This window comes from Cricetulus griseus, chromosome 2, assembly GCF_003668045.3.
Source record: "Cricetulus griseus strain 17A/GY chromosome 2, alternate assembly CriGri-PICRH-1.0, whole genome shotgun sequence".
In the NCBI taxonomy this organism is placed as follows: domain Eukaryota; kingdom Metazoa; phylum Chordata; class Mammalia; order Rodentia; family Cricetidae; genus Cricetulus; species Cricetulus griseus.
Genome location: NC_048595.1, coordinates 293,087,162 through 293,112,993, shown reverse-complemented (window position 1 = coordinate 293,112,993; position 25,832 = coordinate 293,087,162). Strand labels below are relative to the sequence as shown.

The following is a 25,832-nucleotide window of genomic DNA, read 5'->3' as shown; positions in this document are numbered from 1 at the left end:
CACCTTGGCTGGAATGGCGTCATTCTCATTCTTAAGGACGAATCTACCTTCCCGATCATCTTTGTTCCAGTTCAACTGTACAACTAGAGGTTTCTCATCAATGTCTAATCTTCTTTCTTCTTCAAAACATAAAATGGGAAAAAAAGAACAAGCCGTGGTCATTTCATGGCATGAGCACAATATTTGTCAAATACATTTAATTTATGCACATAAAGTACTTCAGTCTCTCAATTACCTGCTAAGAGATTGAGATGTATTGTTTATAATTTTAAATCAGTTTTAATTGATTTGGCACCTTGCTGCTGTTGTTCTACCATGCTAGACACTAACCAGGTGAAATGTATTGTTAAGAATATTAAATCAGTTTTAAATAGTTCGATATTTTGTTGCTAGTGAATGTGCTTGTCATCATAGGTCCAGTGCCAGACTGACCAGGAAAGAACACTTGCTTTTTTCTGCTCTAAGAAAACTAAAGAGATGAGTATTCCATATGCAACTAGAAAATAAGGAGATCATGTTAATGATACATACAACCCCACTGATTCACCAGACAGTCCTTATCAAGAAATGGCAACAGGCCATCATCTGTCTCAAGTCATGTATGCACCAGCCTTCCCCTCAATGAGAGTGTCCTCTGACCTCCAGACACACACATACCACGACATGTGCCTCCTGCCCCAATAATATTAAACAAATAAACAAATAATCAAGTGCGCGTTTCCCTAATGACTGAAGCAAGGTTCGAACCTGGACTTTAGCCAACAAAAACAAAGTGGACTTGAAGGGGTGCCCAGGGAGAATGGGCCATGAATGAGCTCTGGTATGTGTAAGTGGAGCAGATGTACCTGCCAGACACTAAGAACCCTTGGCTCCAAGTGGGCTCCTGGTCTATAACAGTCTGCTGCAAATCTTCTGTCAGTATAACATGGATGCAAAAGAAAGTGCTGTGTCAGAGAAGCTCACCAGGCTCAGGAGGCACAACTCTCATTAGTAGCCGTTGTAATCAACAATGAAATACAAAGTTTAGCTTTCCTTTCATTCATTGTTAAATACTATCTGAATCTACATTATACATGGAAGTGCCATATATTTCTTTTGGCCTAGTGATTCACTACCTAAACATTACTGGACACTGAGGCTTGAAATGTAACTAGCTCTGTGTCAGACAGCTTGACTAACATGCTCAAGATCCTGGCTTTGATCCACAGCATGAAACAAACGAAAAACAAAGAGGAAGAAAATAAGGAAGAACACATGAAGGGAGGGGAAAGAGGTTTTGGTTTTTGTTTTTAAATCAAAACCGTATTTTTAGAACTCAAATTCTAATCTCTATTATCCCAAGGCCCTTAGTGGTGGAATTATAATAACCAAGCAGCACAGACTGAACACCAGTTTCTTTCCTTGGTAACCTTGTTATAGAGATTTGCAGATGAAAGAAAATCACCCTGAACTGAGAACACTTTCTGACTTTAGTCCGGGTATCACTTATGCAGGGAATAAGCTTATAATCATAAAGGAAGGAACAAATATGGATCATATTATACATTTCTGATAAAAGGTGTTTGTAACTCTTGAAAATCCCACATATAAAATACATTTCGGTCTTATTTGAAATTTACAAAGAAAGCTGTCTACATAAAAATGAAGAAAAATCTATTGTTTTAAAAACTTCATACTTAAAATTAAGAGGTACTGAAATTAGAGTTGTACCATATACAGCCTTTTTAGCTGTATTTGTTGTACTTCACACATTTCTAAAAGCAGCTATAAAATGTTTACATTTCTGCATTTCTAGTTAGCCTAATTTGTGGTATCAAGTTGCAAGACACTTTTCTTAACTGTTGATATATAGCAATTTCCTAAAAGAGAAAACCTCCTCCTTGGAGGAAAGCACATTAAGAGTTTACTAAAAGGGAGACCAAACATTCCATCCCTACAGGAAAGCACCTTGAGCTCAGGAAGCCCATCCCTAAAACTGACCTAACTCTCTAGGCCCCCTACCTCCACAAACACATACAGGCAGTAAGGACTACAGAGAGCCTCTCAGACCCGATGTAAAAGAAGCAGAGACCAGTATTACTCTGGTCTGTTGAGATGTGTGGTATGTGTGCTCCAGGTTTTCAGCTTTCAAGAGCTGTCATCCATGCTAAAATAGGTTTTTTTGTGACACAGCTGTCTTTGAGTCATTTCTGCCCTTACAAGTAACCTCTAAGTAACCCAAAAAAAACTCAGTGGCTCATCAAGTTGGGCTTTGGGCTGTTGCTGATTCTCTATCTGGGTGAGTACATATTTGTTCATGTCTCATACAACAACTACTAATGTTAAAACAAGTAGAAGTTACAAAATATATAAGGAGATTCCTCAAGATGGCCTATTGTTCCCAAAGAATAATGTGCTATTAACAGAATGTAAAAATATGATGGTAAGAATCACTGACTTGACCTATACAATCATGACATTATCATCTATTCCCGAGATTTCCTACAAAAGCATGTAGCACAAGATATCATTGATATACAAGACACTCAGATATACTGGGTGAAAGTTTTAATGAAATGTTAATGGTACTTAAAGAAATAACCATATATAAAATACATTTATCATAACTTTTAATAAATGTTATGTGCAAGAACTTAACTACTTCTCACACTTAAAAAAGGTTGCCATCCTGCCAATCACTCTGTTGGGTAGAGGAAAGAAAAAAAAGGAGATGAGCAGTAGCCCTAGGACCTGATTATCACACTGGACAAACTACTAGCCCCAGGTCAGGACATAGCCTCCACTGACCTCCACTGACATGCACTTCGTAGAGAGAATACTTGGGAGAGGACAGCATGCGCATGTCAGGGCGGAACTTCTCTGCCAGGGTTTCAATCACATCTTGAGTGGTTGCTGTGCTAGATACCCGAATGCATTTTGTTGCAAAGTTTCCAGCAGCTTTATCTTGAAAATAAAATCTCATGACTCCATGAAACTCCAGATCCTACAAGAAAACAAAATGTTATTGGGGAAGTTACTCTGAAAATATTCACTTTTTAGTAATAATAAATGAAAACACTATCCACCTTTTTTTTTTTTCAAAGTATTACCACAAATATGTTAGAAGTTAAGCAATGGATTTTTAGTATTAGTATGATTTTGGGCAAGTTGTCTAGAGCAGTGTTTCTCAACTAGTTCTTCGAAGGGGTCACCTAAGACACAGGGGTCACCTAAGACCACTGGAAAACACAAATGTTTACATTACAGTAGCAAAGTTACAGCTATGAAGTAGCAACGAAAATAATTTTATGGTTGAGGTCACCACAACATGAGGAACTGTATTAAAGGGCTGCAGCATTAGGAAGGCTGAGAACCACTGCTCTAGAGTTTCTCTTTGCCTTACCTCTCACATATAAAACAATGGCAGTTGAGCAGCTGGTATTAACAGCAGCTGACATTTACTGAGGCCTCAGCCAGTGCCAGCCATGGCACGGCATGCATTGTTTGATTATGTCTTTATGACCATGCTGTTTAACAGATACTATTACTAAATCCCACCTCAAGATCTCACCATTGAGCGTACAACTGTACATGTCTGTAATCCTAGTACTGAAAGGTATCACACCATAAAAGTAGGTAAATGTTCATGGTACAAAACTGCTCTGTAGCAGAATGATTAATAATAAATAATAATAAAACAAGTCAAATGTGCCTGTCAGGAAGACATCAGTTTCTCTGAGAAATATCAAGTAATCCAAATCACCTGGTATTGATGAGCCAAAACCAAGCAAACAAAGCAAAACAAAAACCACCCAGACACATGCCTGCCACTAGTAGGCAGGGAAAGCATGCTTCTCTAAACCTCAAGAAGAATCAATTCTTTTTAGATGGGGCTAACAGGCAAGCAGTGGTAAATTGCTACACTGTCTTCACAGTAAATCTGTTTTGTACCATGCACCCTTACAGAGAAAGGAAACTCAAGTATAAATCTCTCTTACTGGTATAGTCACCTACTGCCCTTCCACAAAGCTGTGATAAAAAGAGGAAAGTAGTAGACCTCAGGAGAATGAGGAGCACTGGTGTCTTCACCCCAGAGCCACACACTTGGAACTCCTACTAATATGTGTAATCAAACAATTCTCCAGGTCTTGTCAAGCTGAAATAAAAAAGCCTATAAAAAACTTGGACATGATTTCAATTAACACTACATAAGTGTTAATGGGTAATTTAATTTCACGTTCCACAAGAATAGCCATGTATACTTATAACCAGAATAATTTCTTAATAATTAAGATTAACATTTTGTTTCGTTACTCAGCCAATCCTAAATCTGGTTTGTGTGAAAAGTCTACCATGTTTTATCAGACCTAAAAGTAATAAAAATCAAATAGGGTTTATATTGACCCAATGGGCAAGCTGTAATAATTATTGTAAGTAACTAACATACAGTAAAGACTTCACTAAATGTTAGATATTAAGAATTTTACATTTAATTACCAATCTAAGAGTTGAGTTCTATCATCATCAGCGCTAAGTGGGGGAAAACAGAGGGGTTAAGTACATTACCCACAGAAAAACAGCTTCTGCCCCTGCCTCCATCTCAAGAGAATTGATAGTAATTATTTTCTTTGGCCTTACAGTAGATACATGAATAGGAAAATAGGTGGGGGGAAAGACACCTAGAGCACCAGAAGCGATATACTCCAGTTTCCTTATTAGTTAAAAATAAATAAATAAATAAAAGACCCCATTTCAACCCCTAGTAATTACTGTGAAAACAAAACTATGGCCAGACGTATTAGTACACTCTGTAATTTCTGCACTGGAGAAAGACTGGGGCAGAAAAGGATTGCTGTTTGAGTTGAGCTGGGGCTAGGTAATGAAGTTCTAGGCCAGCCTGTACTAAACAAGGAGACTATGGAAAACAACCACTACTCGATAAACTTAGAGTAGGGGTAAATATGTGTGCATGCCTTGCATGTCTGTGGAGGACAGAGGTCAGGGGTGATTTCTTAAACAGCTCTTCACCCAACTAGGTTGTAGTCAGTTGCAGGTTGCTAACTTATGGGCTTCTCACAGTTTGTATATTAAGAAATTTTTTCCAATATTCATTATTTAGCACTTCTGAAAGGAGGCCAGTTTGGCTAACTTCAACAAATTCTCTGCCTGTGGTGGTCAATGCCAACAGGAAACTTACTGAGACCTAGAATCCCCTAGGAGATGGCCTCTGGACATTCTGAGGGTCTCTTCATTTCAATTAATGGAGGTGGGAAGAAACAAAAAGAAACTGTACAAGAAAGCACAGTAAATTGCATCACAGCATAGGAACAGGGAGACAGTTCATGCTCAAAATCCTAAAGCATCTGAAGGAATGCTAAGAAATATACACAGAACTCCTATGGGCCAGGTGTGGTAGCTGGTAGCACGTGGCTCAAATCCCAGCACACAGAAGACTAAGGCTATGTTCAAACCAGCCAGAGCTACCAAGTGAGTCCATGTCCAAAATGAATACACACCTCTTATGTCATAATACAACTAACAAGAAATTTCCAACTTGCATCACAAAAGTATATTTATGATTCAGAAAAAGACCAAAACCCCAATTTTTTTAAAAAATAGGCCAAAAAAAAAAAAAAACTTCAAGAAGTTATCAAAATGGTGAATAAGCGCTTAAATATACAAAAGAATAAACCACCCTATTCATGGCAAAACCATCTCAAGATAATACAACAAACAGTAAGAGGCCTCAACCCTAGTTGGGAAATCGTGAAACAAACATCTGACAACTTCTGATACTCGTGGGGCTGGGGGGGGGGGGGGGAAAGCATCTCAAAGGAGCAGACTGGTAGTTTTTTTGCAAAAATCACATACACTATAACAGTAATCCTACTTTTGTGGTCCTACCACCAAGGATAGGATACAATACAAAAAAATGTGAACTGCCTGAGAACCAAATCCAGTACATGGCATGTGTGGTGGTTTGAATAGGCTCATGGGAGTGGTATTATTGCAGGTGTGTGTCACTGAAGGGTGGACTTTGGGGTTTCAGAAGCTCAAGCCTGACCCACTGTCATTCTCTCTCTTCCTGCTCCCTGCAGATCAGATGTAGAACTCTCGGCTGCTTCTCCTGCACCATGTCTGCCTTCGCACTGCCATGTTTCTGCACCATGACAATAATGGGCCAAACCTCTGAAACTGTAAGCCAGCCCCAATTAATAGTTTCCTTCGTAAGAGCTGTCTTGGTCATGGCGCCTCTTCTCAGCAACAGAAACCCTAACTGAGACAGCATGTAAGGAGATGAGATGCTGCACCTAAGCAGTGACAAGAAGGCCCCTATGGACACTGGTGGAGTGCTGCTGAAAACAACCTAAGTACAAAGGCAAGAGCATGGCAATAAGTCACCTGGGAAGAAACCTCAGCTGAGGAATTGCCCAAATCAAACTGTTTTTGCACCATGTTTATGAGAGACTGCTGATGGGAGAGGGATCAGCCAACTGTAACTGACACCATTCATTCCTAGGCAGGTAGGTAAGAGATACCCAAGAAAGTTAGCTGTTCATAAGCCAGCAGGTGAGCCAGGAAGCAACATTCCTCTGTGGTTTTAGTCCCAGGTTTCTGCCCTAAGTTCCTGTCTGACTTCCCTCAGACAGGCAACCTACAAGTATATAGTGAAATAAAGCCTCTCCCAAGTTGCTTTGGAAAGTGTTTTAACATATCAACAGAAAGCAAATTAGGGCACCAAGTTTCACAAAAATCCATTACAAGAAAAGGAAGAAACAAATACAACATCCATTTGATTACATTTCAAAAGAAAAAAAAAAAGAAAAAGAAAAGAAAACCCATAAGAGGATGAACCAAAAGGCACTCATCAATGAGGAAAGCATATTTTCTTGTCTTTTTTCTTTCCCTTTTTGGTTTTTTAAGACAAGGTTTCTCTGTGAAACAACCCTGGCTACCCTAGAACTTGGTAGACCAGGCTGGCCTCTAACTCAAGAGATCCATCTACCTCTGCCTCCCAAGTGCTGACATTAAAGGCATGTGCCACCATACCAGTATCATATTTTCTAATTACACTTTATTACTTGGCTTCATTTTTAGAACTGTGAAATTATTTTAATTAAATTTAATAAAACACAATCACTAAAAAGATTTAATATGAAATGATCTATATAATAAACTGATCACATATATTACCACACAGAAAATAATCTCTCAGTGATCTTAGAAAACAAAGTTTTGGTTTTATACTCCCAGTTGAGGAGGATCACAAATTCCAGGCCAACCTGGGCTCTACAGGGAAACCTTGTCTCAAATGATAACCATTTCTTTTGCTACCGCATCAAATTTATATATAACACAGATCTGCATTTAGAGTCAGGTAAATAAGATTATTCTTACAAATTCCAGGCCAGCCTGGGCTCTACAGGGAAACCTTGTCTCAAATGATAACCATTTCTTTTGCTACCGCATCAAATTTATATATAACACAGATCTGCATTTAGAGTCAGGTAAATAAGATTATTCTTACAAATTCCAGGCCAGCCTGGGCTCTACAGGGAAACCTTGTCTCAAATGATAACCATTTCTTTTGATATCGCATCAAATTTACATATAACACAGATCTGCATTTAGAGTCAGGTAAATAAGATTATTCTTGTATTTATGTAGCCATATGTATTTTATACTTCCAATGTCATACACTCTTCCCACCCTTTATGGGGACGCATTCCCCAAAAGCATTTTCAAAGTGCAGTTTTAAAATACATAGGTAGCAATTTGGATGTAAAATTAGTCATTGAAGAAATTGAACACTACATGATAACCGATTATCTTGACATCTGAAATATGAGTGAACAACATTTGTATTTACTTTTCACTCTCGAAACAGAATGAGAACAGGAAGAGAGAGAACAAGGCAGCTGTTAATAGTATAAAGTATTGTTTTTTTTTTTAATTTACAATCATATAGACATTTTATTTTCAAAGTTATCTGGCTTATACATAGTTTGGGGCTTTATGAATAATTAAACTGCAATGTACAGATGAAAAGCTAACTTCATGATTCTATAAACTAAGCCTCCCTTAAGCTAAAGTTAGATTTAAAAGCAAATGAATCACAGACTAATAAAAAAGTAGTTCCTGTTTTCTGAATGAGTGAGTCACAAAAATAGGACTATAATAAAAATAAATTGGTATAAAAACATTGTTTTCACTATAATCATGTATCTCTAGTATGCAATGTATTTCTTAAAATTTTCTTGAGAAAATTAGTGGATGAGAGATCTAGAGAGATGGCTCAGTGGTTAAGAGCACTAGCCAGTTCCAGAGGACCCAGGTTCAATTCCCAGCACACAGCTCACAGCTCACAGCTGTCTATAACTACACTACAGTTCCAGTGTTATTCTTTTGTCTTCTGCTCTGTCAACATCTTGCCAGGTCTAAGAGGCGCCAGGGAGTTCCATACAGCCTGGACTACAATGAAACAACCAGCTTCCCCAGGACGTGGCAGCACCCCAACCTTCTCGGGTCCCCCAAAGATGGTCAACGCCCCCCATGTCAGCAGGAAGCAGTCTTAAGAAGTCGACGCCCTTATTCCTTAACCTGCCATGTCTAAACACCCACCTTTTTTTAATAATAAGTAGAGGTGGGAATGAAAGGTTCAGGCATTATGCTGGCCTGCCCCTGTTACCTGGTGGAATCCACTCAGGCAATACCCTGGTCAGCCCAAGGTTCCATGGGAAAGAAGTCTGCACACAGGTGCAGAGGACCCCTTTAAAAGATAGGCCCCTGCCCTCTCTCTCTCTCTCTCCCCCTGTTCCTGCTCTCTGTCCCCTCTCTCTGTTTCCCCGCTCTGTCTCTCTATGGCGACCGGCCATGGCGGTCAGCCATTACCCTGTTCCTCTTCTTAGTCTCCCCATTCTACCGGGCCTTATAATAAACTTATAGTCAATATGTCTGTCTCAATATTTCTCTTTTCTTCTTTTTAAACAAAAGAATAACATCCAGGGGATCCAACACCCTCATGCAGACACTGACAAAACACCAATGCACATAACATTTAAAAATTAAATAAAATCTTTTTAAAAATGACTGGATGATTTCTAGTTTTTTTTTAAAAAAGACAACCTGTAGAGATTAGCAGACAAGCAACTCCAACTCTACACCTTACATGTATTTCTCCTCTTTAGGGACCAAGGCTCTGAAGAAGACACCTTCAAAGTCTAGGTCAGAAAAAGGAGCGAGTTTCAGCAACAGTGTTACATTAAGAAACAAGGAAGCTCTCCAAAACAGGCTCTTCAATGAGTTTCAACAACAGTATTACATTAGGAAACAAGGAAGCTCTCCAAGACAGGCTCCTTTCAGAAGAACTCAGCCACCAAAAGACACAGAGGAACACAAGCTTTTAAAAGACAAAGACCACAACCTACTGAATCACAGAATATACAAAAACCCACAAGTTCATGGTAACACTAAAGAAAAACAGAAAAAGCCTTAAGAATAATGGCAAAATCAAGATGGGTAATGAAGGCACATAATGAAGGTAATAAACTTAAAAAAAAAAAATTCTATTTTCTTAGTTTAGACCACAGCTTCTAGGTGGTGGCCTCATATGGCCCCTAACTGAATGTGGGGGACAAAGGCAGAAAAACCTAGCAACAATTAACTCTGTTTTGTCTGGACAAAGACTCCTACTATGTAGCCCTGGCTAGTCTCAAACTTGCCACATAGACCACACTGTCGTGTAGTACATGAATGATCTTCCTGCCTCTATTTCCCGAGTTGTAGAATTACAAGCATCAGCTACTAAGCCCAGGGAATAGAGTAAGGTTTTTTGAACAAGTAACAACTAAAAATTAATCCAGAATCAATCTACAAATCAATAGGTCTTAGAATGTGAGATGTCACTGTCTGCCCATGTGGCCTTTTGTGACTTCACCACAGCTTTAGTTCTGAACACAACACATAAGGTCTTTGCACACGCTGCCACACCACACCACACAATGCCAGCACACAAAGCCTGAAATGACTTAGCCCAGATTGTAGGCTGTGGTACATTATGAGCTGCCTTTTTTTTTTTTTTACTGTAAATATGAAGTTTTCTGATTTTATGGAAACATGACAGTTTAATTGAAAACAAAGACTCAGTTATTGTCCTACCATCACTCCTCATCATAAAACTATAAAATTTGCTTTGGATTGGATTGTTGAAATATTTATTTGGCTTTAAAATATGCTGTTTGAGTTGTTCTTCTGAGTTTAATAATTCATTTAATGAACTTTAGCTTGGAATTAGAAATTTCCAGTAAGTTCTGAGATGGTCCTAAATTTACTTCTGTCATTTGTATTACATATTTATGCAAAGCAACATTCAGTATTGATTATGAAATCAAAATATTGATAACTCTGAAAAACACTGAAGATATTCTATGTCCTAAGGTATCAAATGTTTGGTTAATAATTAACTAATAATTGGCATCAATCTAATTAGTATGTAAATTTAATATACAACAGAACTGTGTATGCACTAAAGAATTACTTCAAAATACATTTCTTTATGATTTATTCTCAGCAAATGCTTGATTTGTATACCTATGTTTTATACCTATATAGTCGGTGTCACACAAAAACTTCTTAGGCAATGGGGCCAGAGAGACAGCTCAGTTGTTGACAGCACTTAGTGCTCTTGCAGAGGACCCAGGTTAGTTCACAGCAGCCACAGGGCAACTCACAGAGTTAACACCCATTCCTGGGAACCCAATGCTTCTTCTGACCCCCAAGGGTTTCTGCATGCACTGGCACTCATGAACATACACAAATACACATTTTAAAAAAATATTTTTTATTCTTAGGTTAAGAGTCTCAAGTGGAAAAAATAAGCAGTTGTGGCCTGAATGAAGAAATCTACTTCTGCATGCATGCTACATACTGCAACACTGTCACTTGAGTCACTCATCTCGCTAAACACCCACATGGCCCTTCTGAGATACATGACCACTGTGTCCCCTCAGCTGTACAGCAGGGGGCGCTACTGCATACTGTGTCACTAGACTTTGTACTTACTAAGGATTAAGCCATCTATCATAAACTGAGGCACTTGATGTCATTTCCTGTCTGTAACTCTTAAGTGAAAAAGTAGTTGGAAGGGGGTGTGTGTGTGTGTGTGTGTGTGTGTGTGTGTGTGTGTGTGTGTGTGTGTGTGTGTGTGTGTGTGTAAAGTAAAAATACAGTATACATTTAAAGTCTATGTGTAAAAAAATGGGAATTATGGTTCACAAAAAACAAATGGCACTATTCAAATCATCTCAATAATTTAACTGACTCTACCCACATTAACACATATAAAAGTATGAAACATCTTCCTGTTCAAATAACCATGTGCTTGAGATCAGCTTCTGCTTTCTAATATCCAAATAAGAAAACCCAAGTAGAGAAAACATTAAAACTTATCTTTATAACCCTCTTTGTGTATCTAACACATAGGTAGAACGTTTCTAAGTTTTAGTAGGGATAATGCTCCATACAAATTATATGTGCTAAGGTTGATAAGCTATCATTTACCCATGTTTGTACTATTTCCATCAATGCAAAATAACTTTTTAAATTATGGGAAGTTAATCAAAGAATTCTCTATAGTCAAAATGTTCCCACCTACATCTACAATAAAACTGAAATCACAGCATTCAATTTATTTCAATTTTTAAAAATCTACAAGCCACCTATCTAAATTAACAATATCTTCAAAACTCTACCATTTTTACTATTACTAATTAGCAAACACTTAAATATTTACTTTGTTTTTATTAAAAATTCTTTTCATACAATATTCTGATCATGGTTTTAAATTTGAGCAGTTTCTTCAGCATTCTTATGCTAATGTCTTTCACAAGTGACACAAGGCAGGTACATGTGTCTTAGAACCGGAAAGGGAGAAAGAGCAAACAAAAAACAACTTTCAAGTACTACCAGGAACATAAATGTTACTGCTTTCTAGTGGAGGTTTATAAGCCACAGAAAGCCTCACTGCCTTGAAATATTTAAACACTTTCTTTGCCACTTTAGCAGCAATCCTGAACTACAGTTGGCGCCTGGTACTACCAAGCTCCTCTTGCCTATCTTCTTGTTGCACTGTTTGCATTACCAAATGACCACAGCAGACTGGAATGTCACTTGGGACCAGGCCTGAGGAAAACAAAAAGGTAAGCTGCATATATCAGCAGCCATTTCAGGAAGGAGGTCTGGTTGTTCCCAGGAGTTTCTAACTGGTTATTTATGAAAAGCACAGAGCAGAGTGAGCAAAAGCAAATACCTTACTTTTCAAATGAGTTCTTTTGACATGACTCACAAAATGAGAGCTACTGTGAACAGAACCAGAATTCTCAATTAGTGACAGGGAAATGCTGCACCAGACCAATTTCTTCAGCCAAACTTCCAGTTAAACTGACATACCAAGCTACTGCACACAGACACCAACCAAGAAAAGGAAATGTGGTTTCTGGAGCATGGTCTTCCATGATGGTGCACATCACCAGGACACACTCAAGACAGGGATACAGACATGCAGCAAATATCATTACACAAAACCACCACAGTGATCCTGTGTACACAGTTATACTAGTCACAGTATCTAATTTAAGGATACATTTTTAAAAACATGTCACGTGTGTTTGTGTGTGTGTGTGTGTGTGTGTGTGTGTGTGTGTGTGTGTGTGTGTGTGCGCACACACACCAGTGCCTCTGTGGCCATCGGAGGAGGACAAATTGCAGGAGTCAGTTCTCTCCTTTCCTTCCTGTGTTCTCTCCTTTCCTTCCTGTGAATCTCAAAAGACGCACAAGTTGTCAGGCTTACAGCAAGTACCTTCTCCCACTTCTCCCACTTATTCTTACGTCATCCTCTTAAGGATACTTTTGAAGATAATACAATTTCTAGATGTAACTACACACAACAAATATAAACAAGCAAGCTTTCTTCAAGTTATAGAATGCAGAGTCAACCTAAAACAAACAACACCAAATCTCTCTTACCAAAACTGCCCCTCTGCTGCAAACAACGCTAAATGATGCAGTTAAACAAACAGTTGTGGCTACAGTGCTGATCCCGAGAACAGCAAGATGTTCTGCTACAAAGAGACACGAAGAGGAGGGCAACAGAAAAAACAGAAACTGATGATCCCACAATGCAAATACTAATGCACACCCAGTAGCCACTAGGTGCCTACCTTGTGCCAAATGCTATAGTAAAGAGTTTTATATATCTACTTAAAATTCCAAAACCCTGTGAGGTAGATACTATCCCAATTTCTGTCTGTTCCACAGAGAGACTTATCTACACACTATTTGTACTTCAGGTTTCAAAAGAGTGATTTAGTTAAGAGAAATGAGTTTATTAAGTATGGAACAAACAAAAGCAAAGGGACAAACAGCAAAAAGCAGATAAAGCAGACAGCAAAGCATCATCAAATCAGGTGCTTCCGAGACCTAGGGGACGCAGCAGAGAGAGGGCACAAGCAAACACCTTATCAGATACACATCCATCAGATACATACCCAGCAGATGCATACACAGGAGATGCAGACCTATCAGATACATACCCAGCAGATGCATACCCAGGAGATGCATACCTATCAGATACATACCCAGCAGATACATACCCAGGAGATGCATACCTATCAGATACATACCCAGCAGATACATACCTATCAGATACATACCCAGCAGATGCATACCCAGGAGATGCATACCCAGCAGATGCATACCCAGGAGATGCATACCCATCAGATACATACCCAGCAGATGCATACCTATCAGATACATACCCAGCAGATACATACCTATCAGATACATACCCAGCAGATACATACCCCATCAGATACATACCCAGCAGATACATACCTACCAGATACATACCCAGCAGATACATACCTATCAGATACATACCCAGCAGATGCATACCCAGGAGATGCATACCCATCAGATACATACCCAGCAGATGCATACCTATCAGATACATACCCAGCAGATACATACCTATCAGATACATACCCAGCAGATACATACCCCATCAGATACATACCCAGCAGATACATACCTACCAGATACATACCCAGCAGATACATACCTATCAGATACATACCCAGCAGATGCATACCTATCAGATACATACCCAGCAGATACATACCTATCAGATACATACCCAGCAGATGCATACCTATCAGATACATACCCAGCAGATACATACATATCAGATACATACCCAGCAGATGCATACCTATCAGATACATACCCAGCAGATGCATACCCAGGAGATGCATACCTATCAGATACATACCCATCAGATACATACCCAGCAGATGCATACCTATCAGATACATACCCAGCAGATGCATACCCCATCAGATACATATCCAGCAGATACATACCTATCAGATACATACCCAGCAGATGCATACCTATCAGATACATACCCAGCAGATGCATACCCAGGAGATGCATACCTATCAGATACATACCCAGCAGATACATACCTATCAGATACATACCCAGCAGATGCATACCTATCAGATACATACCCAGCAGATACATACCTATCAGATACATACCCAGCAGATGCATACATAGGAGATGCATACCTATCAGATACATACCCAGCAGATGCATACACAGGAGATGCATACCTATCAGATACATACCCAGCAGATGCATACCTATCAGATACATACCCAGCAGATGCATACCCCATCAGATACATACCCAGCAGATACATACCTATCAGATACATACCCAGCAGATACATACCTATCAGATACATACCCAGCAGATGCATACCCCATCAGATACATATCCAGCAGATACATACCTATCAGATACATACCCAGCAGATGCATACCTATCAGATACATACCCAGCAGATGCATACCTATCAGATACATACCCAGCAGATGCATACACAGGAGATGCATACCTATCAGATACATACCCAGCAGATGCATACACAGGAGATGCATACCTATCAGATACATACCCAGCAGATACATACCTATCAGATACATACCCAGCAGATGCATACACAGGAGATGCATACCTATCAGATACATACCCAGCAGATACATACCTATCAGATACATACCCAGCAGATGCATAACCCTTCAGATACATACCCAGCAGATGCATACCCCATCAGATACATATCCAGCAGATACATACCTATCAGATACATACCCAGCAGATGCATACCTATCAGATACATACCCAGCAGATACATAGCCAGCAGATGCATACCTATCAGATACATACCCAGCAGATGCATACACAGAAGATGCATACCTATCAGATACATACCCAGCAGATGCATACACAGAAGATGCATACCTATCAGATACATACCCAGCAGATGCATACAGACCCAGCAGATAGATACAGACCTAGCAGATGAACACCCAGCAGAAGTATACTGGAGAAGCCATTAAGAGTTCCATACAAAGCTGACTAGCCTCCCCAGGAATGAGCTTCCTGCTTCTCTTTCTCACTGCAGGCATTTTTAGACTATGGTATAAACAGTAACCTGGTTGAAAATGGTTTAACTTCTAGCTGTTCTCAGGGGTGCAATGTTCTTTAGCTACTTGCTATTCCCCCTAAGAAAAGGATCTTCAGGGAACACATGATATAAACATGCTTGAATCTTGATTTAGAGTCAGTATTCAACACATAGCAATTTACTAATACAATTTATATTACAATGTCTCATGGGGAAAACAAACAAACAAACTAGCTCTGCTTGACCATGCTCACACAACCTGAGTCAGAACTCTCTTAAGCAATTTGAAACAAGCCATACTTTCAATCACCCTGCTACACTGTCTCTTATCCTGCTATACAAAAATGAGGTTGTACACATACCCAGCTCTGCAATAAGGCAAATTAAGACTCAGGAAGCACTCTATTATGCAACAGATAACCGACAAAACATATGTGAATTTGTGAAAATGAACAAGAACCCCATGCAAAGGAAAGACTAGAAAAGTATGTATGTGATTGTTCAATAGCTGGCATCGGGCAAGAAAAGCTCAAGCAGAGAAAAAAGTTCCCCTGGCACATCTAAAGAGTCTAGATCGGTTAGTTACCTAAATGTGAAAGTTAAACTGTAAAACTTTTAGAATAGGGAATATATTCAAACAAAAGGGGAAAACACATAAAAATAACTTTGAGAGTTCATCCAAGTTATTTAGGATTAGGGCTCTCTAAATATTCCCAGTATTATCAAGGAATAGCAAATAAAGAGATGGAAGTTCCTATAAGAGAAAAAACAGAAAGCGACACCAGCATAACTCTTGAAGCTGGAACAAGTAGAGCTCATTTCAGTGATGCTTTGATATGGCTTTATACATCTTAAATATTAAGTAATACAAGAGTGCCAATCTATGCTAAATTTATCTTCCATTTATTCTTTGACATTTTCCTACGTGTATATATACTGATCCAACCCCAACTCCCCTTTCCACTACACACACACACACACACACACACACCATTCCCCCCATCTTCAGAGCCTTTTCATTTTTTTGGTAGCCCACTGAGTCCAATTAATGCCGCCTGTTGGAATGGTAATTCATAATGTTGGCTTGATTGTGCAGGTAACCATAGTGCAGTGAATGACTAAGTACAACCGTCATGTCGTGTCCAGATGACAGTATCTCTAAGCACTCCTCCCATCTTCTGTCTTATATGAACAAATGTAAAAAGAGGGAACGCTTTCTCTTTCTTTTATGTTTCCTAAGCCATGGAGATGTTGATATAAATGCCCCACTTAGGAATGAACACTGGACATTAAGTAACTTATTTTCAGCACTTTGATCAGTTGCTGCCCAGTGCAGAAGGAACTTCTGAGGCCAGAGGTGGAAGCATTGCTAATTTAGGGACATAAATATTTAGAAGGCAGTTTGACAGCCAGGTGGTGGTGGCACACACCTTTAATCCCAGCACTCAGGAGACATAGGCAGGTGGATCTCTGAGTTTGAGGCCAGCCTGGTCAACAGAGGGAGTTCCAGGATAGTCAGGGCTACATAGAGAAACCCTGTCTCAAAAAAGAAAAAAGAAAAAGAAAAAAACAAGAGAAAAAAGGAAGAAGAGAAGGCAGTTCAACAAGTTATTGTATTTTTTTAAAGCATGCAGCAAGTTAGTAACTGAAGAGTACTCAAAAGACATTAAGCCTGAAGACAGAGTACTTTTATTCAGTGTTAAATCATCAACACATGCTCTCCTTACCACTCTCATGTAGTTTAAGGGTCTAGGCAGGAAACATACATAAGGACCAGTAGGGATGGACTGAATGAAGTTCAGGAGGAAGTGAGAGAGAGGTGCAGTGTCATGTAAGGGAGCTGCAGAAGACTTGCCTATAGAGATATTTCAGCACAGCCTAACAGCAGGAAAAGAGCACCCCAAGACAGGGAAGCAGTGCTGATACCCAGGGAAAATCCAGCTGGCATGTCTAAGAAACATCCAGGAAAGCTGTATCCAGAAGAAAATAAGAAACCTTGACTTACTGAGGGAGAGAACTTACAGAGTCTACAAGCTAAGGTACTCTCTAGGGAATATAATAACAAATTAGGAGTTGGGAAGAAAAATGACTTAAGTATGTATCTGGATGAAAAGAAAATGGTGATGCACCAGAAACATATGATACGATACAATACACCATACAAGACAAAACTTGAACAAAGTGACAGATAAGACAAGTTGGACAAGGATCAACAGTAAGTAGAAGTGCTAAGTAGCTTTTTTTTTTAAAAAAAAGGGGGAGTGGCAGAACTCGCTGATAGGTTAGACATGAGGTATAAGGAAAAGGAAGGTGTCAGGGATAAATGTCAGGCACCCTGAAAGAGGAGCAGAGCATGTCCAGTGAGTCAATTAAGCTAATCTACAATTCCTAGACTGCACTAGAGATGTCCAGGGAGCAATAGGCTATTAAGGAGCTTGAGTTCAAGACAACAACCAAGCTCAGAAATATAAATTCAGAGCATATTAGCTCTAAAGCCATGAAAATGAAAGATTTCCCCTAAGGAACAAAAAAAAGTCATGGATGCCAAGAGAAGAAAGTGCCATGAATGACAGATATAACAACTGCTTAGGAATAAGATAAACAGAACAAGACAAAAATGTTGCCTGATGATATGAGGCACTGATAACCCTGACCAGGGTGGGATTGCAGAGAAATGTTCAGAACTGTATCACTTGTCCTGAAAATGAACCAATTTAAACTGAGAGCAGAGTACAAATGTACTTCACCATCTTTTATATATGACAAGTTCACAGGAAATAGATAATCAAATAATATACTCACTGACCATCTTCGCAAAATGCAACTGTTTGCCAGAATATGCAGTCAATGTCAGCTTTACAGAGCTCTACGAATTTTATAATATGTAATTTCTCTGAAAATGGGACTTACTGGACAACCAATACTTGGCTACTTCCCCATCCCCAGAGAAGAGTCTGCAATTACATTAGAAAACAGAATGTTTTCTTGTTTTTTAATGTTAGATACCTTTCATCAGCCTGATAATTTATACTTTTATGGGAGGGGGGGCACAGAGATCCTTGTGCTCACAGATAATCACTAGGGAAACCAGGATTGTTAAGTATGCCCAGAAGGAGATGGCTAACAGCAATCTGTGACCTCTGTGCTACCTCCTGTAGGGCCAGGCCACACCTGATTCCCCCAGGATCTCCAGGCTTCCCTAGACTCTTACTGACAGGACTGGAGGTTTAATAGCCTAGGTGACCTCTGAACTATCAATGCAACTCCTGCCCCCTCCCCCCATAAGACTGAAGGTAGTTAATAGCCTAGTGACCTTTGTCTATCTGTATGACAGACACACACCAGATCCTCCCCCAGGCTCTCAAGATGACACTGCAGTCTATCTACAGAGCCCATCTTCATGGGAGAGGCAACATGTACTTTGAAAAGTTCTGATGTAGGGCTGGAGAGATGGCTCAGAGGCTAAGAGCACTGGCTGTTCTTCCGGGGGTCCTGAGTTCAATTCCCAGCAACCACATGGTGGCTCACAACCATCCGTTATGAGACCTGGTTCCCACCTCTGCTGTGAATACATGAAAGCAGAATGTTGTATACATAATAAACAAAATATTTTTTAAAAGTTCTGGTGTAATTAGGCCTTGAGCTTTATTGTACACACAGTGTTATGTTACATCAGGAAACTCTTTTCCAAATTGTATTGTACTTAAATATGACCAAAATAAACTGACCAATGTCAGACTCTTTTTTTTTTTTTTTTTCTGAACCAACACTGGCTACCAAGTCATGCTGAGCTGGATGGACTTCCTGTCTCATTCAGTCAATACTCTGATGGCCATGGTATCTGTTGAGGACCCACACACACTTTATCATGATGTTTGTGGAAATAAATTGGAGTAAAACATGGCTACTTTATCATTTGATATACACATGCCACAACAAATAAAAAGCTCATTAATGCATACATATATAACATGTAACACATACACAAATGCCATATAGCCTAGAAGTATGGTACGCTATACCTTCTAGATTTGTAATAGTATAATATATATGATGTTAACAAGACAAATTCTAATAACATTGTTTCTTAAAACCCAGACACTGTCAAATGACTATCTTTATAATCATCAATAAAGCTAAATTCTGTAACAGCCACTGCTTGTTTTTGAACCTTTGCAAGTGTATGCTCTGGTTCTGGGGGAAGACTTTAAGTTCATGTATACACACACACACAAACACATAGGGGGAGATTTTAAGTTCATGTATTTTACACAACACACACACACACACACACACACACACACACACACACACACACACACACGGTATAAGAGAAAGAAGTGTGCCTATATGTACATCTGTACACATATAACACCTTAGTTCGTTTTAAGAAACTACAGAGTATAGAAAGAAACAAGTCACTAGAGTAAAACTAAGTTTGGTAAACTTTTTGTAGTTATTTGGAAAACAGGTACTTAAAATCAAAAACATCAAAATCACTTAAAAAATCTCAAAAAAAAACAAAACAAACTGCCTTTCTATAATCAATATTTCTTCTATTGTTAATACCACATTGGTACAGTGTCTTAAATTAAGGCTTCTATTGCTATGATAACAACACCATGACCAAAAGCAACTTGGAGAGGAAAGGGGGATTTATGTCAGCTTACAGCTCAACATCACAGTCCATGAGAGTAAGTTGGGGCCCTCAAACCTTAAGGGTGCTTCTCATGCTTACTCAGCCTGCCTTCTTACAGTACCTAGAACTACTGCATTGCTCAAGTGAACTGGACCCTCTCACATCAATCATCAAGAACAAGCTTGCCCACAGACCAATCTGGTAGGGGCATTTTCTCAGTGGAGCTTCCCTCCTCACAGAGGACTCTGTGCCAAGCTGACATAAAACTAGCCAGCACATACAGCTGAACAGATCAGAGCCTCACTTAAGAAAAGGACTACTCATGAGAAGATGCTCAACCTCAACAATGAGCAAGAAACTAAAATTCTGAAAATACCCACTCTGCCTGGCAGGAAAAGGGTGAACTCACACTGTCCAGTGCCAGATAAAGGGCATGCCCACAATGGGGGTGAGGGTGTAGAGAGGAACAACAATTTGGAATCCAGCTACCTTTCAGTACATATAATCCCTAAACTCAGAATCTACTTGTAGGAATCTACTTTATGGAAATACAAGCACAGAAAGGCACACACTGCCTTAACAGTGGCACCTTTGGGACAGCTGGGAAAGGGAGACTTTCAATTTTACTCTAAGAACTTGACTAAAAAGTCATGAACTAATTTTAATCCACAAAAAAACTCATTAAATGCAGGTTTTTCATATCACTAGTTACTGGAGTTGTTTGCCCCTCTCTGAAAAAACAGGTAGTTTACTATTTCCTGGGAAAGACCTACAGCACCCTTCACTAGCACCCCTGCAAAGTCTCTCTCAAGTTGGTCAGATAGGAAAACTTTCATGACATGCTACCGAAGTCATTAATATTTGTAACAAGCTATACATGCATTTCATACATTTTTGTTGTAACGTAAGTTACAAAGTGTCTAAGGAGATCTTTATGTAAGTGCAATGACTAGGGTCTGAATTCTGAAGCTTTAAATAAAAAGCCTTTATGTAACAGAGGTTCTCTTTCTGGCCAGCCTGATCCCGCAGCCACCCTTCTCACCCCAAGTAAGCACATGGAGACTCATATTAATTATAAAACTGTTGGTCGATGGCTTGGGCTTCTTATTTGCTAGCTCTGTCTTAATTATTAACCCATATCTACTAATCTAGGTATTTCCACGTGGTCTTATCTAATGTAGGAAAATTACCAAAACAAGACAGTACTGAAGGGTTCCTGTTAAATGGAAAAGTGTGCCAGACACACTATGGCCTATGGGCTGAAGATGGATGCCCCAATGTTACAGAGGAACTTTGGGTGATTGTCCAGGTATCGAGATGTCTGTCAATTCTAGAGTTTATATATTATCCTTCTGTGGTCTTTGATAAGAGTTGAAGACAGATAGTTATAGTTACAGATTTCTTCAGTTATTATAAAAGATAAGTTATCCTTTTTATTTAGACAGAAAAGAGATGATGGGCAATGTACTGTGTATGTTCATCTTACTGATTATTGAATAAAGTACTGTTTGGCCAATGAGACAGCAAGTTAGACAGGACTAGGAGTCAAAGAGGATTCTGGGAAATGTAGTAAAGAAGTGGTGATCCAGGCAGGAAGTGACATAGCAAGGAGACTCATTTAAGCAAGGAGAAACAGGAAGTGTCCCTCCCCCCACCCCCCCCCCCCCGCTCTTCCTCCAGCAGCACAATGTGATCCACCGGAAAGGGGGGACACCAATGGAAGGTGTCAGATAAGTCATATAAAATATATAGATTTATGATAATTAAGACTGAGCTAGCAGATGAGAATCCTAGTCATTGGCCAAGCAGCATTTGTACCTAATATAAGTCTGTGTATTATTTTGTCCATCCAAGCATCAGGCAGAACTTGAGTGGCTGGCGGAGACCACCCACATGGCAGTAGAACTCTTGCGGCTTTTGGCGGAAAGATTTATCGTAACACTTATCTTACTGGAGAAGGGTCCGGACCTCTAACTCCTTTGGCAGCTCACATGTTGACTCTTCTCTCGGACCCTCTCTGCCTACCTTTCCCAGAATTCTCCTTGTTCTAGTCCCATCTATCTTCCTGCCTCATTGGCCAGAGTGTTTAATTCATCAACCAGTAAGAGAAACATATATACAGAAGGACAACCATATCACCTTTATGCATAATCCAATTTCCTAATGCATGTATTCTTTAGTTATAAAGGATGTATGTTCTATTTTGCTTTTTGTTGCTATGATAAACACTGACCCAAAAGCAACTTGAAAGAAAAGATTTATTTCCTCTTACACTTCCATGTCACAGTTCATCCCTGAGCAAAGCCAAGGCAGGAACTGAAGCAGAATGAGAAAGAAATGCTGCTTACTTGCTTCCTTGGCTTGCTCAACCTTTTTCTCATACAACCCCAGACCATCTGCCCAGGAGTGGCAACACTCACAGTGAGCTGAGCCCTCCCAGATCAATAATTGATCAAGAAAACACCCCACAGACTTCCCTATAAGCCAACCTTATGGAGGCATTCTCTTAAGCGAGGTTCCTTCTTCCCAGAAGACCCCTAGCTTGCATTAAGTTGACAAAAAACTGTCATAGTGTGCACAATGCATCCCAAAAATGAACAAAGCAGGAACCTGTCTTCAAAGTGCCCAGGTTTAGTATAACCCTCACCCTTGGATGTGTGAGATGTCTTCAATCTTGAGAATAAAATGGCTCTTATACCTAATGTAAGCCAATACTGCCATGCCTTTCACTTACTAGACTTCCCCACAGCACCTCTATGTCACTGCAGGAGAATGTCAGAGATGGCTAAAAGGATAGTCTGGGGTGTATTGGGGCAGGGCGAGTCCAGAGAGTTCATGTTACATATGTGTACATATACTATACAATGATTAGAAGCGAAAGGGCTAGCTAATCAAGTTTATAAGGAGGCCATGTATTTTCACACAGGCCAATCTGCACTGGAATACAATAGTACTGGAACTCTAAAAATCTCAACTATGCCTTGTGCACTACACTTCCTACTGGATCCTCAGGATTTGGTTTATTTCCCTTTCTGCTCTACACTACTATAATATGCTCTCTCCAAGAGTGTCCACCAAAATCAAAACACTTTGTTTTTCTGATCAGTTTGTCATTAGTTGATTAAAAAAAAAACCTCACATGTGACAATTTTACCAAATACAGCTGAACAAAATCAAGGCAGCATTTCCTGAGAATAATGTCAATTGGTTTCCAGCCTAAAACTAAAAACTGGTACTGGATCTTGGCATAGACAATCCATCAATCACCTAGACACTTGTTCTAGAGAATATTTAATCCAGACTCTGTGATGAATAACAGCAATGAGACAAGAACAGTGAAATAAAGACAAGTATCTGAAATTCAGGAAGGATTCTGTGAATCAGACAGCACTACAAAAAGGAGCTACTAGAGACAATGGGTTACTAACTCCTCTGGAAGATCCTGGGAGTCAACATAACTAAGTCCCTAAGCCTGTAATGCTACAACTCCAAAGGCAGAAACAGTAGGATGAGGAGTTTCAGGGCAGTCTTGACTAAATAAGAGAACCTATCTCAAAAAAAAAAAAAAATGACAACAAAAACTTATCTCTGATGCAAGTTTTCATTTGCTGTTTTGAGACAGGGTCTAAATTACTCCAGATGGGTCTGGACCTGACAAAGGCCCAGCATGAGGTCCAGATCCTCAAGGGCCCACCTCTGCAAGTGTGGGGATACAGCTTGTGTGTCTACTCACCCTCACTTCAGGCATCACTGACAACCCACCGCAGAGCCCCTGAAAGAAAAAACCTACCGTGACTGCCTCTCAACAAAACAGGAAAAAGAAACAAAAACCCAAACAAAAGCAAGATAAAAAACAAGGACCAAGGAATGGAGGTAGGGAAGAAGGAAGAGAAAATAACAGGGAGAAATGAAGGACAGCAGCAAAATGCCACAAGAGCAACACCTCAAAACTCAAAGGCCAGCCTGATGTGGTAGCACACTCCTGCAATCCCAGTACTCAGAAGGCTCAGACTGGAAGATTGTTAAATGTGAGGTCAATCTGGGCTACACAATGAGACACTAGTGAAAATGCTCTTTAAATGATAAAACAGATCTTTGTAAGTGTTTCCCACAGATGACAAAAAACACTGGAAATGTATACGCCAAGGCTGTCTAGAGGACAATAAAAGTAACATACATTAAAAGTAACTATGAGATTGATTTACACAATACAGTTCAAGTAGTCTCAATCACACCAGAGCAGCCAAAAGCCTGGATGCTAACCGATCAGCCCACCAAGATTAGTGCCTCAGGAATACTGAGCTGAAGGCACTAAAGGCCTGGTTTATTCCTGAAGAGCTGCCAGTTTTCAGTCTACATTAGAAATACAAGGAAGCTGGTTATGAATATCAACAAAGGAATGAAAAAGCAGCAGCAACAATACAGTGGACGAATTTGCCAGCAAAAGTGATGGCAAGCAGGCAAAAGCAAAGTTTCTTTTTTCCACCTCCTTTTACCTGGGCTGGCACAGGATGATACTATCCACATTTAGGGTGAATAATCACTTCCCCCCTAAACTATGCCTTGACTATATCCTCCCTGATACAGTCATCCTGAAGTCCTGGCTCCTATTACGCTTAACTGTCTGAGTACGAAGTTTCTAGGAAACCCACAAACACTTCAAATTAGACAAATCTAAAATCATTGTTTTACTTTCCCACTCCAATTTTAACTTAACACAAATACTTTTTACTCTAGTTAATGGTATCACTGTGTACTTAAGCATACAAGTAAACACTGAGATTTCCATAAACTCCTTTCTCAAACATTTTCCTCAGTCCCAACTAGACTAGTACAGCCACAGTCACAAACACAAATACACAGTAGTCATGTACACAGACATACAGTATTTCATCTCTAACTTACACTGTGAAAATAAATGGCCCAAGACAATAGCAGCTCTCCCAGTTGTTTGTTTGGTTTGGTTTTCAAGACAGGGTTTCTCTGTGTAACCCTGGTGGTCCTGGAACTCACTCTGTAGACCAGGCTGGCCTCAAACTCAGAGATCCACCAGCCTCTGCCTCCCAACTGCTGGGTAAAGGCATTCAAACACCACTGACTGGCTGTGTTTCTTTCTTACAATAGTGTCTCGCTCTGTGGGCAGTTGAGGCCATGGATGAGAGAATGAGCCCCACCTGAAACATACTAATCCTTGGGAGGCAGAGCAATGGAAGAGCTGCATGGGACTCAACACTTGTGCTCAGGAACAGCATCTTTCACAGGCTAAGGAAGTCACATAGTAAAGCCTGACATTCTCAAAGAAATACTTAAAATGCTTTTACAGGAAAGAAAGCAAGTCACTATGAACAATCACAACAACTGCATGAGCTCAACAACTGACTACTTCTATCTCACAGTTCTCCAGTTCCCCTCTGCCCAAAGCGAACTCATCTGAACTTGACTTTGCTCCTATCATACCCAGTTTCTCTTGCTTGCCTTAGCCCACAATGTTGAAACAATACGCATGCTGCAGGTAAGTCAGAAGACAGGTAGATGCCTTTGGCCTAATCCCCACAACTACCCCACTTCTCACTTGAAAGCCCTGGTTTATAAACTCATCCCACACCCCCACTACCTAAACAAAGATACTTTCTGTAGTTAATCGTTTATATTCCGATTTATCTTCCACACTAAAACTCAAGC

The 25,832-nt window shown here is 39.7% G+C and overlaps 1 protein-coding gene across 10 annotated transcripts in view; it reads right to left on the bottom strand.

Annotated features, from left to right (window-relative positions):
* Positions 1-25,832, bottom strand: part of Afdn (afadin, adherens junction formation factor) — a 113,214-nt gene that overhangs the window by 73,222 nt on the left and 14,160 nt on the right. For 5 of the 10 annotated variants that reach the window (XM_035440451.1, XM_027401155.2, XM_027401153.2 and 2 more), the window contains exons 2-3: positions 2,788-2,983; positions 4-119 (exon numbers count right to left, since the gene is read on the bottom strand). In XM_035440451.1, the coding sequence (XP_035296342.1) occupies positions 4-119; positions 2,788-2,983 (312 nt within the window). The remainder of the gene's footprint in view (positions 1-3; positions 120-2,787; positions 2,984-25,832) is intronic. The other 5 variants (XM_027401158.2, XM_035440452.1, XM_027401156.2 and 2 more) reach the window with 1 other exon arrangement.